At 42.9% G+C, this 19,593-nt stretch overlaps 1 protein-coding gene across 25 annotated transcripts in view; it reads right to left on the bottom strand.

Moving 5' to 3' along the window:
* The window catches only part of BBOF1 (basal body orientation factor 1), a 47,643-nt gene that overhangs the window by 11,390 nt on the left and 16,660 nt on the right, over positions 1–19,593 (bottom strand). For 16 of the 25 annotated variants that reach the window (XR_013521376.1, XR_013521378.1, XR_008474483.2 and 13 more), the window contains 4 exons: positions 11,844–11,924; positions 5,459–5,529; positions 3,186–3,330; positions 1,569–2,062 (listed from right to left, as the gene is read on the bottom strand). Coding sequence is in view for 13 of the 25 variants with exons in the window: in XM_078335382.1 (XP_078191508.1) it covers positions 1,569–2,062; positions 3,186–3,330; positions 5,459–5,529; positions 11,844–11,924 (791 nt within the window). In the remaining 12 variants the exon portion in view is untranslated. Of the gene's footprint in view, positions 1–1,568; positions 2,063–3,185; positions 3,331–5,458; positions 5,530–11,843; positions 11,925–12,977; positions 13,101–19,593 lie in introns of all 25 variants that reach the window. The other 9 variants (XR_008474482.2, XR_008474489.2, XR_008474481.2 and 6 more) reach the window with 1 other exon arrangement.

Genomic DNA, 19,593 nt, shown 5'->3' with positions numbered 1-19,593 from the left:
CTGCAGCCTGGGAGAGACAGCAAGATTCTGTCTCAAAAAAAAAAAAAAAAAAAACTGTAATGTAACATGTATCTAGAGATATACACCGACAAAGGGAACAAGAAAAAAAAAGTTGTTTGGTGAAATGACTTATGTGTTTTTCCATTAACATTTCTTTTTGTATTAAATAGTTTACTGTGAAAACAGAGTAACCGAATGTTTAAAATAACATATAACTTATGTAGTCTATTTTCTTACCTTCAAACAAAAGTACAGGTAAACTTTCCAGACAGGGCTCTATCTACACTATAACTTTCCAGAGGAGTCATAGTCTAACTTTCTGTTTATAAAAGCTAACATGTAGAGTTCTGATACTGTAAAAAAATATTTTTTGCATATAGGTCAATTGGGCTAGTTTTTTTTTCTTTTCTTTTTTTCTTTAAATGCAACTGTTTTTGTTTTAAGTTTAAGTTTTGGCGCCAGGTGGGGTGGCTGATGCCTGTAAGCTCAGCACTTCGGGAGGCTGAAATGAGAGGATCACTTGAGCCTAGGATTTCAAGACCAGCCTGGACAACACAGGCAACACAGCAAGACCTCATCACCATTAAAAAATGAGAGAGAGAAAGAAAATATTTAAATTTTTTTTTTTTGTTTGAGACAGAGTTTCGCTCTTGTTACCCAGGCTGGAGTGTAATGGTACGATCTCGGCTCACTGCAACCTCCGCCTCCTGGGTTCAGGCAATTCTCCTGCCTCAGCCTCCTGAGTAGCTGGGATTACAGGTACGCACCACCATGCCCAGCTAATGGGTTTTACCATGTTGACCAGGATGGTCTCGATCTCTTGACCTTGTGATCCACCCGCCTCAGCCTCCCAAAGTGCTAGGATTATAGGTTTGAGCCACCGTGCCCAGCCTTAAAATTTTTTTAAATAAAAAATACAAGTTTAGGTTTGGGGCTGCAGTGAGCCAAGACTGCATGCACCACTGCCCTCCAGCCTAGGCAACAGAGCAAGACTCCATTAAAAAAAAAAAAAAAGTTTAGGTTTTGGCCAGGTTCAGTGGCCTACACCTATGTAATCCTAGAGCTTTGGGAGGCCAAGGTGGGAGACTAGCTTGAGGCGAGGAGTTCAAGACCAGCCTGGGCAACATAGTGAAACCCTTTTCTCTATAAAAATGATTTAAAAATTAGTCTGACATGGTGGCATATACCTATAGTCCTAGCTACTTGGGGCGCTAAGGTGGGAGGATGGCTTGAGCCCAGCAGTTGGAGGCTACAGTGAGCCATGATGACATACTCCAGCCTGGGCAACAAAGACCCTGTCTCAAAAAAATAAAAAAGTCTAGATTTCATCTTATGATTACCATGTAACAAGACTTCTATCATGAGGCAGAGGGGAATGTACTAAGAATACATCCAAAGTCCCACATGCTATGCTAAGCACAGAAATTACAAAGATGAGTAAGTCAGTTCCTGTCCTCAGTAACTACTGATCAATCTATTCAATAATTGAATATTATAAACTTTTCAGACTTATTTCTGTAAAGGACATAAAAATAGCAGCAAAAAAGATAATAAAGTATTACTAGTACCATTTTTCAGCCTCCAGAAGATCCTGATTCACACTATTGGTGCTGTGCTCTCTGCCATCAAATGTTCTGATTTTGGGATATTCTGTTCTTCCTGCACATGCTGCTCTCATTTTTAAATTGAAAGCAGCTTGTGCTATCTGCTTATAATGCTTCCTGCTAACTAGGATCTGTTGCTTCACTTGGTGTAGAGCATCTAAAAAGAATCTTTCCACTTCTGTTCTCTCATCCAGTATGTTCTTGGCCAGCTTCTTCACATGATTCATTTCCCTGTCCTTCATCTGAAGAAGGTGCTGCAGCTTATCAATTTCTACCTGACTCGCTCGGTTCTCTATCATTGCTTGTTGCTGCAGCTTTAAAACTTCACTCTCAAACTCTTTGGTCATGTGACTCAGAGCAGTCTCCAAGCTTAGTACCTTCTTCTGAAGGGTTTGGATTTGTGATCTCTGCTGGATAAGTTGCATAATCTTTTCCTTAACCAACAGATCATTGATCTCCTAAAAACAGAATGAGAGAGGTGATTTTTTTTTAAGACGGAGTCTTCTCTGTCATTCAGGCTGGAGTGCAATGGCATGATCTCAGCACACTGCAACCTCCATCTCCTGGGTTCAAGCAATATTCCTACTTCAGCTTCCCACGTAGCTGGGACTACAGGCATGTGCCACCACACCTGTATTCCCAGCTACTCGGGAGGCTTAGTCAGGAGAATCACTTAAACCCAGGAAGTGGAGGTTGCAGTGAGCCAAGATCGTGCCATTGCATTCCAGCCTGGGTGACAAAGTGAGACTCCATCTCAAACAAACAAACAAATATATATATATATATACACATATACGTATAACTATACAGTAGAACATTAATAACTATATTGGAAACTGTGGCATCTCCTTCTTGCCTATCCCAATATCTATTTTCCCTTTCTTCCTTAGTAATAAAACCCCAACTTCATTCAGAAAGGCAGTTAAGTCCAGCTGAAAATTCCCAGTCTCCCTTCAGGTTCAGCATAGCCATTTTCTAGTCAATAAAATCTAAGTGAAAAATATGTGTAGGACTTCCAGGAAGACCTCTTAAAGAGGCACACTTTTTTCTTCTTTTCTTCCTTCCTGCTATTTAAAGGAATGATTAGAGCCCCAGCAGCCCCCTTGGGTTGTGAGGTGAGTTTGAGGATGTAAGCCATGTGTTGCAGGTTAGAGTTAAGGAAGCTGAGTGTCTGTTCACTTTGTGGTACTACCATTCCTGCTGTAGATTGCTTACCTCCAGGCCTCCTTTAGGTGAAAGAATAAACCCTTGTGTGATGATGCCACTGATGTTAGGACTGTTAACTCACAGCTAAATGTATTCCTAAGTGACTCAGGGACCAACTCTAAGCAAAGAAAAATAAATATTCTAAGGAGGATAAGGGTCATATTTATGTTTCTGATATATTCTTTATAAAATTGAGTCTAATGCTTCTTATAAGCATTATAAGATTAACCTTTTCAGATTAAAAAAAAGTGCACCATCCAGACAGAAGAAAAATGGTCTCACTGTCGTTATATGTCATTATTATACTCAATTTTTGGTATTTACCAACTCAATCCTTAAAAAAAAAAAGGAAACAAAGTCTGAATGAGAGGGAACCTTTTGATGTAAAAGTAAAGTATGACTCTCTTGCAACTTCTGGGAGTTTTTTTGTAGAGCGTCAGCTTCCTTCAGGTGATATGCCAGAGCTTTCTGGAGATAAACATTCTCTTTAAAAACATTTCTTCCAGCATCGTTCAATTGCCTGAAATAGATATAAGATCTCAAAACACAGGCCTAACTGTTAAATATCACTGAAATAGAAAAATAATTGCTTTACCACCTGCAGCCCCCAATATTAGCAATAGTGACCACCACTTATACTTATTTAGCTTAAGGTAGGTACTCAGAATAGGTGGAGATCTTTTTTTTTTTCTTTTTGAGACTCATCTACCCCTAAGGAAATCTTATAATTAAGTTCTCACCCAATAAAAAAGTGAAAAGGGCCGAAAGCGGTGGCTCAGATCTATAATCCCAGCACTTTGAGAGGCTGAGACAGGAGGATCACTGGAGCATAGGAATTTAAGACCAGCCTAGGCAACATAGTGAGACCCTATCTCTACAGAAAATCTAAAAAGTTAGCCGGGTATGGTGGTTTGCACCTGCAATCTGTCCCAGCTACTCAGGAAGCTGAGGAAGGAGGACCACTTGAGCCCAGTAAGTCGAAGCTACAGCAGTGAGCCGTGAATGCACCACTGTACTCCAGCCTGAGTGACAGAGCGAGACCCTGTCTTAAAACTAAATAAATCAAGTGAAAAAAAGATGTGTTACTTCTAATCTAAGGCAGTTAAGAGCAAGTATGAGTCTCCCATGCTCTTTCCTGTGCACATGACTGGACATGAAAAACTCCAACATGGCAGAGGTGCAAGAAGAAAGTAGCCAGGTTCCTGAATCATCCCTGGAAGAGAGTTGCCAGACCCACATTGGATTGTTCCATGAGCAAGAAATAAACCATTAAGTCCTGAGATTTAGAGGTACTTCCACTAACATACCTCATGACAACCCTGCAAGATTGCTATTATTAGCCCTTTTATTATTAATTTACTTTTATTTATTATTTACTTACTTTTATAAACTCAGATTACTGGGAGAAGTAAATTAGCCCTGCTTTTAGATGAGGAAATTTAACTTCAAGAAAGTTAAGAAATCTGGCTTGGCACAGTGGCTCACACCTGTAATCCCAACACTTGGAGAGGCCAAGGCGGGTGGATTGCTTGAGCCCAGGAGTTTGAGACCAGCCTGGGCAACATGGCAAAACTCTATCTCTAAAAAGAAAACAAAAATTAGGGTATGGTGGCATATACCTGTAGTCCCAGCTACTCTGGAAGCTGAGGTGGAAGAAACACTTAAGTCCAGGAGGTGGAGAATGCAGTGAACCGTGATTGCACCAATGTACTCCAGCCTGGGTGACAGAGCTGGACCCTGTCTCAAAAACAAACAAACAATAAAGGCTGGGTGCAGTGGCTCACGCCTGTAATCCCAGCACTTTGGGAAGCCGAGGCCGGCAAATCATAAGGTCAAGAGATCAAGACCATCCTGGCCAACATGGTGAAACCCCATCTCTATTTAAAAAATACAAAAATTAGCTGGTGTGGTGGTACACGCCTGTAGTCCCAGTTACTTGGGAGGATGAGGCAGGAGGATCGCTTGAACCAGGGAGCTGGAGGTTGTGGTGAGCCGATATCATGCCACTGCACTCCAGCCTGGCAACAGAATGAGACTCCATCTCAAAAAAAAATAAAAATAAAAAAAGGGTAAGAAATCTTCCTATGATTAGTTAGTATATTGTTCAGAACCAAAGTCAAGTTCAGTCTTGGCACACTGGATCAAGCCTGTAAGCCTAGCATTTTGGGAGGCTGAGGTGGGTGGATGACTTGATGTCAGGAATTCAAGATCAGCCTGGCCAACATGGCAAAACCCCATATCTACTAAAAATACAAAAATTAGCCAGGCATGGTGGTGGGTAATCCCAGCCAGTCAGGAGGCTGAGACATAAGAATCGCCTGAATTCAGGGGGTGGAGGTTGCAGTGAGCCAAGATCATGCTAGTGCACTCCAGCCTGGGTGACAGGACAAGACTCCATGTCAATAAATAAAGAAGCAAGCAAGTTCAAAGCCCAGGTTCTTTCCACCACACCATCCTGCCACAGAAAGAGTGGAGGTAAAAGGGGTGGGAGTACACGAAAAGAAAGGAACAGTGAGGGAGAGTAGACCAGAAAATTTGAAGAAAGCAAGCCAGGACATCAAGGGGAAGATAAGAAGGTAAGACGAAAACAGACCAGCAAAGAGGTAAGAGAGGCTATCAGAGTAAGAAAGGAGGCAGCATTCTCTTACACAATAGCCTCATGGTGGGCTCTCTCTGCCAGCATTACTATCTTCTTTTCAGCCTCTTGCTCTAGTCGGTGCTAAAAAAGAAAATGGGCTGCTTAAAAGTTATGCCTCTAACAGCAAATTTTACTCATCAAATAGTATTTATTTTAGAATGTCAAATAAAAAACTCTTGTCCCCATGACCTGAAAGAAGGACTCCAAGCACTGGTGGAGGAGCCAACACAGGAACCTTAGGGTACCCCTCAATTTCCCCATTTAAGGAAGCAATATAACATATAAATAGGGGAGAAAATTCCCTATGGGAAAGCAGAGCTGGGAGGAATTTCTGCTGAATGCATTGAAATAAGAGTCATTCGTTTATTCATTCAAGAATGGAAGCCCTCAGGACTAGGCTGTTCACAGTAGCTTCTCCCCCTCTACTCAACCCTAAACTTAATCCCTTTTTTACTTGGTATAGAAAATAAAAATTAGAAGTGCTTGGTCAGTTTAAAAAGTACTATGAGCATTGGCCAGGCACAGTGGCTCATGCCTGTAATCCCAGCACTTCAGGAGGCCAAGGCGGGTGGATCACCTGAGGTCAGGAGTTCAAGACCAGCCTGACCAACATGGAGAAACCCCATCTCTACCAAAAATACAAAATTAGTTGGGCATAGTGGTGACTAATTTTGGCCTGTAATCTCAGCTACTTGGGAGGCTGAGGTAAGAGAATTGCTTGAACCCAGGAGGCAGAGGTTGCAGTGAGCCAACACCATGCCACTGCACTACAGCTTGGGCAACAAAAGCGAAACTCCATCTCAAAAAAATAAATAAATAATAAGAGAATACTTGATCTTGGGCTTCAGGGTGAAAAAAAAAAGAAAAAGAAATAAGAGAATACTATGAGTATTAATAATTACCAGATTGTTTTATATACTGAAATTCTGTGGCAAACAAAACAGACAAGGTCCCTAATATATTGTAAGGTGAAATCTAAACAATAAGCAATAATTATCATGTTTTGAGCATTTATTATGTGCCAGGAACACTTCTAAGAACATTACATGTATCATTTATTTCTCACAGCACCCCTGTTATATAGATACTACTATTATACCCAAAAGCAGGGACTGAGGAAACAGAAAAAGAGAGGTTGGCCAGGCATGCTGGCTCAGGTTTGTAATCCTAGCACTTTGGGAGGCCAAGGTGGGACGACTAAATACCAGGAGTTCAAGCCCAGCTGAACAACATAGAGAGACCCCATCTCTAAAAAAAAAAAAAAATTATTATTATTTTTTTTTTTTTTGAGATAGAGTCTCAGTCTGTCACCCAGGCTGGAGTGCAATGGCATGATCTTGGCTCATTGCAACCTCCACCTCCCAGGTTCAAACAATTCTTTCACCTTAGCCTCCCAAGTAGCTGGGATTACAGGCACCCACCATCATATCCCGCTAATTTTTGTATTTTTGTAGAGACAAGGTTTCACCATGTTGGCCAGGCTGGTCTTGAAATCCTGACCTCAGGTGATCCACTCACCTTGGCTTCCCAAAGTGTTGGGATTGCAGGCATGAGCCACAGCACCTGGAGTGTTTTTTTTTTTAGACAGAGTCTCGCTCTGTTGTTAGGCTGGAGTACAGTGGCATGATCTTGGCTCACTGCAACCTCCACCTCCCAGGTTCAAGTGATTCTCCTGCCTCAGCCTCTCGAGTAGCTGGGACTACAGGCTGGAGCCACCACACCCAGCTAAGTTTTATATTTTTAGTAGAGACGGGTTTTCATCATGTTGGCCAGGATGGTCTTGTCTGTCGACCTCATGATCCACCTGCTTTGGCCTCCCAAAGTGCTAGGATTACAAGTGTGAGCCACCACACCAGGCCAAAAAAAACCCTTTTTAAATTAGGCATGACAGTGCAAGCCTGTGGTCCAGCTACTGAGGAGACTAAGGCAGGAGGACTGTGTGAGACTGGGAGGTAGAGGCTGCAGTGAGCCATGATTGTGCCACTGCATTCCAGCCTGGGTGACCCTGCCTTAAAAAATAAATAAATAAATAAAAATAAAAGAGAAGAGTTTATTGACTTGCCCAAAGTCACAAAGCTAGTAAGTGACAGAGCAGGGATTTACATGCGGGTCATCTGAGGCTATACAGTGCCCTAACAAGTAAACAAACAAAAAGAATTAATAAGGCCAGGCACATGGCTCACACCTGTAATCCCAGCACTCTGGGAGGCCAAGGTTGGTGGATCACCCAAGGTCAGGAGTTCGAGACCAGCCTGGCCAACATGGTAAAATCCCATCTCTAAAAAAATTTTTTTTAATTGAAAGAATTAACAGACTATGATAAATGCTATTAATAAAATAAATAAGGCAATAAAATAGTAACAGGAGGAGGTCCTTTTGTTATTTATTTATTTATTTATTTATTTATTTATTGAGACAGAGTCTCACTCTGTCAACCAGGCTGGAGTGCAGTGGCACTATCTCTGCTCACTGCAACCTCTACCTCCCAAGTTCAGGCAATTCTCATGTCTCAGCCTCCCAAGTAGCTCGGACTACAGGTGGTGCACACCACCATAACCAGCTAACTTTTGTATTTTTAGTAGAGATGGGGCTTAACTATGTTGGCCAGGCTTGTCTCGAACTCCTGACTTCAAGTGATCCACCGGCCTCGGCCTCCCACAGTGCTAGGATTACAGGCATAAGCCACTGCACCCAGCCTCATTTTAGATTAGAGTTTAGGAAATATCTCTCTAAAGAAATGGTATTTGGGCTCTAAATAAGAATGATCCAGAGCTGGAGGAATGGCATTCCAGAAAGACGAAATAGCAATATAAAAATATAGATGCAGAGGCTGGGCACAGTAACTCACGCCTGTAATCCCAGCACTTCAGGAGGCCAAGGCGGGTGGATCACCTGAGGTCAGGAGTTCCAACCTGGCCAACACGGTCAAACCATCTCTACTAAAAAATATAAAATTAGCCAGGCATAGTGGCATGCACCTGTAATCCCAGCTACTTGGGAGGGTGAAACAGGAGAATTGCTTGAACCCAGGAGGTGAAGGTTGCAGTGAGCCGAGATCATGCCATTGCCTTCCAGCCTGGGTGACAGAGTGAGACTTTGTCTTTAAAAAAATAATTATATATATATATATGATGGATGTAGGAGGACAGGGCTTTGTGATTCAAAGTAGAGAAAGAAATAAATTGGAAAATTAAACCAAACACCAATGACCTGGAAAATCCTTTATGTGGCTATGTGGGGCATGTCGAGCTATGAAGTAAATAAACAGGCCTATTGGAAAGCCCAATGCCATGAAACAGCAGCACTGGGGCTCAAACCAGCATAGGAGAAATATCCATGAAGTATATACCTAACATGGGGAGGCAGACCCTGCTGTGGATGTCCAAACCAACATTCATTCCCATCCTTCGTTTTCCTTCCCAGCTTCTATTAGTGGCTGGGAAAACGAAACACTCACTTTCGAGAGAGAGAGAGAGAGAGAGAGAGAGAGAGAGAGAGAGAGAGAGAGAGAGAGAGTGTGTGTGTATGAGAGAGAGGAAAAAAAAGAGTGTGACTTGCTCTGTCGCCCAGGATGGAGTACAGTGGCACAATCATGGCTCACTGCAGCCCTGAATTCCTGGGCTCAAGCAATCCTTGAGCCTCAGTCTCCAGAGTAGATGGGAGGACAGCGTGTGCCACCCAGCATTCTTTTTTTTTTTTTTTTTTTTAGACGAAGTCTCACTCTGTCACCAGGTTGGAGTGCAGTGGCGCAATCTTGGCTCACTGCAACCTCTGCCTCCCAGGATCAAGTGATTCTCCTGCCTCAGCCTCCCAAGTAGCTGGGACTACAGCTGCGCACCATCACACCCAGGTAATTTTTGTATTTTTAGTAGAGACAGGGTTTCACATGTTTGCCAGGATGGTCTTGATCTCTTGACCTTGTAACCCACCTGCCTCAGCCTCCCAAAGTGCTGGAATTACAGGCGTGTGCCACCATGCCCCCCACCCAGCATTCTTTATAACATGGTTCTGGTCAGTGAGATGTAAGAGAAAATGTGCTAAGAGCTTCTGGGAAAGTTGTTATGGCTTCCAGATAAAAGGGACAGACACAGCTGAAGCTTCCCTTCTTGTCTTTAACACAAAACTTCAAACTGCAATAACTATCTTGTAGCCATGAGGGAAAGGCCAGCAGCTACCTACTCTCATACATAAAAATCCTATTAAGCCGGGTGTGGTGGCTCATGCCTGTAATCCAAGCACTTTGGAGGCCAAGGTGGGTAGATCACCTGAGATCGGGAGTTCAAGACCAGCCTGACCAACATGGTGAAACCCCGTCTTTATAAAAATAAATAAATAAAATAAAATAAAAATCCTATTTACATAAGCACTGTTGTTGGGGTATTCTGTAAACTGACCAACTGTTTCTAACCTTCATTTTCTACACCCAGTAGAAAAGAGATCAAGATTAGGGCGGAACAGGAGTGGCTCATGAGAACAGCCTATTCCTGAAGGCTTCCATTCCTGTGCCAGGAAGGTCTTCAGAAGGAAAGCACCAAGGTGCTGCTCTTGCCCCATTTCCTCCAGGTTTTTCCATACACAAACTGGAAACCTAGAGTCACTTTCTATAGCAATTCCTTTTGTCTAAACCTCATAGGAGCAGCACATGGTGGCACATGCCTGTAACCCCAACACTTCTGGAGGCCAAGATGGAAGGATTGCTGGAGCCCAGGAGTTTCAGACCAGCAACACAGTGAGATCCCATTTTGGATTGTTTTTTGTTTTTGTTGTTATTTGAGACCAAGTCTCACTTTGTTGCCTAGGATGGAGCGCAGTGGAGCAGTCTTGGCGCACTGCAACTGCTGCCCCCCAAATTCAAGCAATTCTCCTGCCTCAGCCTCCTGAGTACCTGGATTACAGGTGCACACCACCATGCCCAGCTAATTTTTGTATTTTTAGTAGTGACACAGTTTCTCCATGTTGGCCAGGCTGGTCTCAAACTCCTGGCCTCAAGTAATCCACCCGCCTTGGCCTTCCAAAGTGCTGGGATTACAGGCATGAGCCACCGTGTCTGGCTCAGCGAGATCCCATTTCTACAAAAGGTAAAAATTAGCCAGGTATGTTGATACATGTCTGTAGCCCCACCTACTCAAGAGACTGAGGTAGGAGGATTGCTTGAGCCCAGGAGGTGGGGGTCAAGGCTGCAGTGAGCTGTAAGGGCACCACTGCACTCCAGCCTGGGTGACACAGAGCAAGACCCTGTCTCAAATAAACAAACAAGCAAACAAACAAAACCTCATTTGGCCCACCCTCAAGTGCCTACACTCCTACCAATTTCTGAAAGACTATTTAATTCTTCCCTAATAACAAAAAAATTAAAGATTAAAATAAAGAATAACCATGAGGCCTCTGAAAGGATTCTGTAGAAGTGTTCCAATGTACTTCCCACGATTTGGAGAATTAACTTCAGAAACACAAAAAAGTTGGAAGCTGTGTTGTGCTAAGGAACATTTTTTTTTTTAAGATGGAGTCTCACTCTACCACTTAGGATGGAGTGCAGTGGTGCAATCTTGCCTCACTGCAAGCTCTGCCTCCTGGGTTCAAGCAATTCACCTGCCCCAACCTCCTGAATAGCTGGGACTATAGGCACGTGCCATCACGCCCAGGTAATTTTTGTATTTTAGTAGAGATAGGGTCAGGCTGGTCTCCATCACCTCAGGTAATCCACCCACCTCAGCCTCCCAAACTGCTGGGATTACAGGCATGAGCCACCATGCCCGACCTAAGTAATATTTTTGATTAACATCTTTAGCTCAGCTTGACCAAGGAAACATTTTTGCACACATACCATGGAGTACATGTAGCTTTAGTCTCATCAGGGGAATATCAAGCTGAGGCAGACATGTCCAAAGCCTTCAGAAGAGGACAAGAATCTCTGAATAGGAGAGTAGATACTGAGATTTCTAGGTTTTACTTTTCTTGATTTTATTGAGCTATAACAACAAGGCCAGGCGCGGTGGCTCACGCCTGTAATCCCACACTTTGGGAGGCCGAGGCGGGTGGATCACGAGGTCAAGAGATCGAGACCATCCTGGTCAACATGGTGAAACCCCGTCTCTACTAAAAATACAAAAAAATTAGCGTGGTGGTGCGTGCCTGTAATCCTAGCTACTCAGGAGGCTGAGGCAGGAGAATTGCCTGAACCCAGGAGGCAGAGGTTTTGGTGAGCTGAGATCACGCCATTGCACTCCAGCCTGGGTAACAAGAGTGAAACTTCATCTCAAAAAAACAACAAAAAACCAATCTTCTAATTTTCCAATAAGATACCAAATGAAAGGCTGATGTCTCAGCATGCATGTGAATACAGTTATGTTGTTCTAGTAAACAACACATTTTAAATTAGCCCTAATAATCTATACCTTTTCTTCAAAAAATTTGCTTTCCAGTCTTCTAAGAGTCTCCTGATGTATCTGCTCTGTGTTTCTTAAATTGTCCTTCAGCTAAAATGAAAAAAATAAACAAATAAAAATGGTTAATAAAAATGGGGTTCATTGGGCATATTATCAGAAAATTATCAATAAGGAAACATTTTCTGTTATATATTACCTCTTATTCCTAAACACACAGAAAAATTCTGTGGTCCTACCTCTGAGTACCAAATTTCCCTCAATCATCTACAGATTGGTAACATTAGTACAGTGCTCCCCCCACTTATGTGCAGTTTCACTTTTTGCAGTTTCAGATTACTGCCATCAATGATAGTTCCAAAATATTAAGAGGCTGAGCATGGTGGCTCACACCTGTAATCCCAGCACTTTGGGAGGCCAAGGTAGGCAGATTGCTTGAAGGAGTTTGAGACCATCCTGGGAAACATTGCCAAATCCTGTCTCTACAAAAAATAGCTCAGTGTGGTGGTGCACACCTGTAGCTCCAGCTACTCCAGAACTGAGGCTGAGGTGGGAGGATCACTTGAGCCCAGGAGGAGGAGACTGCAGTGAGCCCAGATTGCTCCAGCCTGGGCATCAGAGCGAGACCAGTCTCAAAAATAATAATAATAATAAAAAAGATGTTTTGAGAGGGAGGGAGGGAGGAACACAACATTAACAAGATTTTCAAAATTAATATCAACATACAAGTTTATAGAAGTATCTACTATCCCACTGTATGTGGAGATGGATTTTTCATCCACCATTAGACTCCCTCAAAAATCTATAAATTTATTGAGGAAATTTCATCTAGCTATAGATTTTTTTAAAAAAAAGAAAGAAAAAAACCCCAAAAATCTATAAATTAATGAAGCTTTCAAAAGATAAGTAGGCAGCACACATCACAAACCTTTAAAAGCTCATGTCTATTAACCCATAAAATTTGGGTTATCCTAAAAATTATACATAGGCTAGGTGCAGTGGCTCATGCCTATAATCCCAGCACTTTGGGAGGCCAAGGCAGGTGGATCACCTGAGGTCAGGAGTTTAAGACCAGCCTGACCAACATGGTGAAACCCCGTTTCTACTAAAAACAAAAACAAATTAGCCAAGTATGGTGGCACATGCCTGTAATTCCAGCTGCTCGGGAGGCTGAGACAGGAGAATCGCTTGAACCCAGGAGGTAGAAGCTGCAGTAAGCCGAGATTGCACCATTGCACTCCAGCCTAGGCAACAAGAGTGAAACTCCATCTCAAAAAAACAGAAACAAAACTAAAGATATAGAAAAATATTTCATTTCTTAGATGTTCCCCACAGTTTATAATAGTAAAAAACGAGGAAAAAGTCCAAATGTCCAACAGCAAGCAACCAATAAATAAATAAAGATATAGCTACCCTGGCTGGGCACAGTGGCTCACACCTGTAATCCCAGCACTTTGGGAGGCCAAGGCAGGTGGATCACCTGAGGTCCGGAGTTTGAGACCAGCCTGACCAACATGGTAAAACCCCATCTCTACTAAAAATACAAAATTAGCTAGGCATGGTGGCACATGCCTGTAATCCCAGCTACTCAGGAGACTGAAGCAGGAGAATCTCTTGAACCCAGGAGGCAGAGGTTGCAGTGAGCTGAGATTACGCCATTACACTCCAGCCTGAACAAGAAGAGCAAAACTCCATCTCAAAAGAAAAAAAAATTAAATAGATGCATGGAATTCCACTGAATAGCTATATCTTTTTTTTTTTTTTGGAGACAGAGTCTCACTCTGTCTCCAGTCTGGAGTGCAGTGGCACAATCTTGGCTCACTGCAATCTCTGCCTCCCAGATTCAAGCAATTCTTCCGCTTCAGCCTCCTGAGTAGCTGGGACTACAGGCGTATCCACGACAGCCAGCCAATTTTTCCATTTTTAGTAGAGACAGTGTTTCACAATGTTAGTCAGGCTGGTTTCTAACTCCAACCTCAGGTGATCTGCCTGCCTTGGCCTCCCAAAGTGCTGGGATTACAGGCGTGAGCCACTGTGCCTGGCTTACCAAAAAAATGTTATAGAAAATATTTATATGGCAGAAAAATGTTACAAGATATAAAGTAAAAAATAAGGTTAACAATTTGTATCACTTTTATAAAAATAACATCACTATTTTTAGATGTTTCTACAGTAGAGGAAAAAAACTGTACAATGGTTACATAGTGTAATTGTAAACCATGGAGTATTTTTATTATCTAATTTTCTCAGCTAAGCTAAATTTGTTGAAGTGAGTATTAACACTGTTGAAAGAAGACTAAAACTATTTAAAACATAGTAACTGCAATCTAACAATATATACAATATATACTGCTTCTGTTAATCAGGTATATAGAAATCATTTGTTTCTTTTTCTGTTCTTTTTTCAGACACAGGATCTAGCTCTGTTGCCCAGGCTGGAGTGCAGTGGTACAGTCTTGGCTAACTGTAACCTCTGCCTCCCAGGCTCAAGCCATCCTGCTATTTCAGGCTCCAGAAGAGCTGGGATTAGAGACACATACCACCAGGCCCAGATAATTTTTATAGTTTTCGTAGAGATTGAGTTTCTCCATGTTGCCTAGGCTGGTCTGAACTCCTAGGTTCAAGTGAAACACCTACCTTTGCCTCTCAAAAGTACTGTTATTACAGGTATTAGCCACTGTGCACAGCCAGAAATAATTTTTTTTTTTTGAAATGGGGTTTCACCATCTTGGCCAGGCTGGTCTCAAACTCCTGACTTCAGGTGATGCACCCACCTCAGCCTCCCAAAGTGCTGAAACTACAGGTGTGAGCCACCGCACCCAGCCACAGAAATTTTTTCTTTAAAATATATGCCTTGAAGACCTTTTGAGAATCTCAATTTAATTAGCTCTCTTTGTAATTTGTATAATGAATTCTATATACACAGTATAATTTTTTTTCCCTAATGTATATCTCCCAATTTAAAATTCATGGGCCCTCACACTTGCCACAATTGTGTCACATTTGGGATTCCACAGTACCACCTTATTTTTTCCCATAAGCCACTATCTTTTGAATTTTAAGTCTTCCTCCACTGCCCACTTTGAAAGGTCTAAAATTAAAAAAAAAAAAAAAAAAAAAAAAAAAGAAGGGTCTGAAATCTATTTCTCCACTGGGTGGCAACACTATTCTTTAAAAAAAAATTACATCATGGCCTACTTGAATATGCACAACTAGTTTTTAATTCATTTTGATTCATAATGTACATCTAATACATAGGCTATTTTAAGAGTTTATGGGCCGGGCACGGTGGCTCAAGACTGTAATCCCAGCACTTTGGGAGGCCGAGGCGGGTGGATCATGAGGTCAAGACATCGAGACCATCCTGGTCAACATGGTGAAACACCGTCTCTACTAAAAATACAAAAAATTAGCTGGGCGTGGTGGCGCGTGCCTGTAATCCCAGCTACTCGGGAGGCTGAGGCAGGAGAATTGCCTGAACCCAGGAGGTGGAGGTTGCGGTGAGCCAAGATCATGCCATTGCACTCCAGCCTGGGTAACAAGAGCAAAACTCCATCTCAAAAAAACAAACAAAAAAAAAGAGTTTGTGAAAGTTAATTATGTTGATTCAATCTGCGGCATTTTCATATAAAACACAACTTGTATTCCTTCTAGAAAAGTTGACATTCTTTCAATTATGTTTTTAACAAAAAGATCCACCCGGCATTTAACAAAGATTGATTCAACATTACTGTGTATCTTATTTTTCAATGAATACAAAGGGCAACTCTGTTCATGCCTCAAATGAGTGCAATCTATTAGGGGAGATAAGATAAATTACAAATAAATGTAATATCAAGACAATATCTTTAGGCGCATAAAAGGACAGGGAAAAAAAGACAGAATGGGGCTAAGTGGTATAAAAGAGATAAAAAATGCTATGGAAACATACAGAAAATTATTACTTTTAAATGGGACTCTAGGGGAAGGTCTAATGGAGAACATGAATTTTAGCTGAGCCTTCGAAAGACAGGTGGCTAGGCATGGTGGCTCATGCCTATAGGCCTAGCACTTTGAGAGGCCCAGGCAGGCAGACCGGCAACAGCAAAACCCCATCTCAAAAAAAAAAAAAAAATACAAAAATTAGCCAGGTGTGGCATGCATGCCTGTAGTCCTGCCTACTCAGGAGGGTGAAATGAGAGAATCACTTGAGCCCAGGGAAGTAGAAGCTGCAGTGAGCCATGACTGCACCACTGTACTCCAGTCTGAGTGACGGAGCGAGACTCTGTCTCAAAAAAAAAAAATAATATTTTTAATGGGCAAAGATCTATCAGGATTATATTCCGGATAAAAGAAACAATGTCAACAATGTAACAAAGAGACAAGATTTCAGGGATTAATGAATGGTGAATTAAAGGAATTGTGAAGGTAGGTGGGTATGTAGTAAAAGGAAATAATGTTTCCAGGTAAGTACAGGGTCTTGACTTTCACACTAAGTTGTGGCAACAATATTCTGTTTACAGTAGAGAAACACTAAAGACAACTTTTTTTTTTGAGACAGTCTCACTCTGTCACCCAGGCTGGAGTGCAGTGGCATGATCTTAGCTCACTGTAACCTCCGCCTCCCAGGTTCAAGCGATTCTCCTGCCTCAGCCTCTGGAATAGCAGGGATTATAGGCACATGCCACCATGCCTGACTAATTTTGTATTTTTTAATAGAGACAGGGTTTAGCCATGCTGGACACGCTGGTCTCGAACTCCTGACTTCGGGTGATCCACCTGCCTCAGCCTCCCAAAATGCTGGGATTACAGGTGTGAGCCACTGTGCCCAGTCTAAACACAACTCTTGAAGGACGTGACCAGAACTGTGATATTTTAGGCCGGGTGTGGTGGCTCATGCCTGTAATCCCAGTACTTTGGGAGGCTAAGGTTGGTGGATCATCTGAAGCCAGGAGTTTGAGACCAGCCTGGTAAACATGGTGAAACCCCATCTCTACTAAAAATATGAAAAATTAGTCTAGCATGGTGGCATGTGCCTATAGTCCCTGCTACTTGGGAGGCTCAGGCACCAGAATCACTTGAACCCAGGAGGTCAAGGTAGCAGTGAGCTGAGATTGCATCACTGCACTCTAGTGTGGGTGACAGAGCAAGACTCCATGTCAAAAAAAAAAAAAACAAACCTATGGGCCAGGCACAGTGGCTCATGTCTGTAATCCCAGCACCTTGGGAGGGCAAGGTGGGCAGATCATGAGGTCAGGAGTTCAAGACCAGCCTGACCAATATGGTGAAACCCCGTTTCTACTAAAAATACAAAAATTAGCCAGGCATGGTGGCGCGCACCTATAGTTCCAGTGACTCGGAAGGTTGAGGCAGGAGAATCTCTTGAACCCGGGAGGAGGAGGTTACAGTGAGCCAAGATCGTACCACTGCACTCCAGCCTGGGCAACAGAGCAAGACTCCATCTCAAAAAACAAAAACAAGGCCGGGCGTGGTGGCTCACGCCTATAATCCCAGCACTTTGGGAGGCCGAGGCGGGTAGATCACGAGGTCAAGAGATCGAGACCATCCTGGTCAACAAGGTGAAACCCCATCTCTACTAAAAATACAAAAATTAGCTGGGCATGGTGGTGCGCGCCTGTAGTCCCAGCTACTCGGGAGGCTGAGGCAGGAGAATTGCTTGAACCCAGAAGGTGGAGGCTGCAGAGAGCCGAGATAGTGCCATTGCACTCCAGTCTGGGAACAACAGCGAAACTCTGTCTCAAAAAAATAAATAAATAAAAGAAAGAAAAGAAAAGAAAAAACTGTGATTTTTAAAAGTATTCCTGTAGCTGCATATACACTGAACTATAGTGGTATGGTAGTTTTAAAATATGTCTACAAGTTCTTTGACACTCCTCCCTTCAAATGGCAGAAACTAATTCCCCACTCCTAGGAATGTGTGCCAGACTTAAGGATTCACTTTTAGCTATTAATAATAAAATATGGTGAAAATAATGCTATGTGACTTCAAAGCCTAGGTCATGAAAAAGACAGCTTCTGGCCAGGCGTGGTGGCTCACGCCTGTAATCCCAGTACTTTGGGAGGCCGAGGCAGGCAGATGACAAGTTCAAGAGATTGAGACCATCCTGGCCATGGTGAAACCCCGTCTCTACTAAAAATACAAAAATTAGCCGGGCGTGGTAGCACGCGCCTGTGGTCCCAGCTACTTGAGAGGCTGAGGCGGAAGAATCGCTTGAACCCAGGCGGAGGTTGCAGTGAGCCGAGATTGCACCACTGCACTCCAGCCTGGTGACAGAGTAAGACTCCATCTCAAAAAAAAAAAAAAAGAAAAAAACAGCTTCTGTCTACATCTCATTTAAATTATTCACTCTGGACACACATGTACACAGGGAGGGGAGCACTACACACTGGGGTCTGTTGGGGGGAAATAAGGGAGGGACAGCGGTGGGTGGGGAGTTGGAGAACATGGGGAGAAATGCCAGATATAGGTGAAGGGGAGGAAGGCAGCAAATCACACTGCCACGTGTGTACCTATGCAACAATCTTGCATGTCTTCACATGTACCCCAAAACCTAAAATCCAATTTAAAAAAATTAGCAAAAAAAAAAAAAATTGTTCACTCTGGATGAAGTCATGAGAACATACAAGCACCTTATAAAAGGGCCCATATGGGTCAAGCATGGTGGCTTGCGCCTATATTCCAAGCACTTTGGAAGGCTGAGGCAGGCAGATCACTTGAGGTCAGGAGTTTGAAACCAGCCTGACCAAAATGGTGAAACCCTGACTCTACTGAAAAAAAAAAAAAAATTAGCTGGGCATAGTGGTGCACGTCTGTAATCCTAACTACTTGGGAGGCTGAGGCAGCGAGAATCACCTGAACCCAGGAAGTGGAGGTTGCAGTGAGTTGAGATCATGCCACCGCACCCCAGCCTGGGCAACAGTGTAAGACTCTGTCTCAAAAAACAAAACAAAACCAAAAAAACCCATGTAAGGAGAGGTCTCCCACTAATCACCAGCATCAACTTCACAGGCACTTGAGTGTGTCTCCTTGGAAGCAAGTCCTCAAGCTCCAATCAAGCCTTAAGATAGATGACTGTAGCCCATGTTATATACTAAAGTATTTCCCCCATAGAAATCAGCAAATGCTACAAATCCATACTTTTTTTTTTTACAGAGAGCTGCACACCTCTGTTCATATAATTTTTACGATATGACATGCTATTTTATGCACTTTACATATTTAGCAACTCTTACTTTGTTTTACTTTATTTTTGAGACATAGCCTCACTCTGTCACCCAGGGTGGAGTGCAGTAGTGCAATCACAGCACACTATAGTCTCAATCTCCTGGGCTCAAGTGATCCTCCCACCTTAGCCTCCCAAGTTGCTGGGACTACAGGTACGAGCCACCATGCCTGGCTAATTAAAAAAACATTTTTTTTGGCCGGGCATGGTGGCTCACGCCTGTAATCCCAGCACTTTGGGAGGCCGAGGCGGGTGGATCACGAGGTCAAGAGATCAAGACCATCCTGGCCAACGTGGTTAAACCCCGTCTCTACTAAAAATACAAAAATTAGCTGGGCATGGTGGCACGCGCCTGTAGTCCCAGCTACTCGGGAGGCTGAGGCAGGAGAATTGGTTGAACCCAGGAGGCGGAGGTTGCGGTGAGCTGAGATAGTGCCACTGCACTCCAGCCTGGGTAACAAGAGCTAAACTCTGTCTCAAAAAAAAAAAAAAAAAAAAAATTGTTTTTGGCCAGGTGCAGTGGTTCATGCTTGTAATCC

This window comes from Callithrix jacchus, chromosome 8 (genome assembly GCF_049354715.1).
Source record: "Callithrix jacchus isolate 240 chromosome 8, calJac240_pri, whole genome shotgun sequence".
Classification (NCBI taxonomy): Eukaryota; Metazoa; Chordata; class Mammalia; order Primates; family Cebidae; genus Callithrix; species Callithrix jacchus.
The sequence above is the reverse complement of the archived record's forward strand: the minus strand, read 5'-3'. Positions and strand labels throughout refer to the sequence as shown.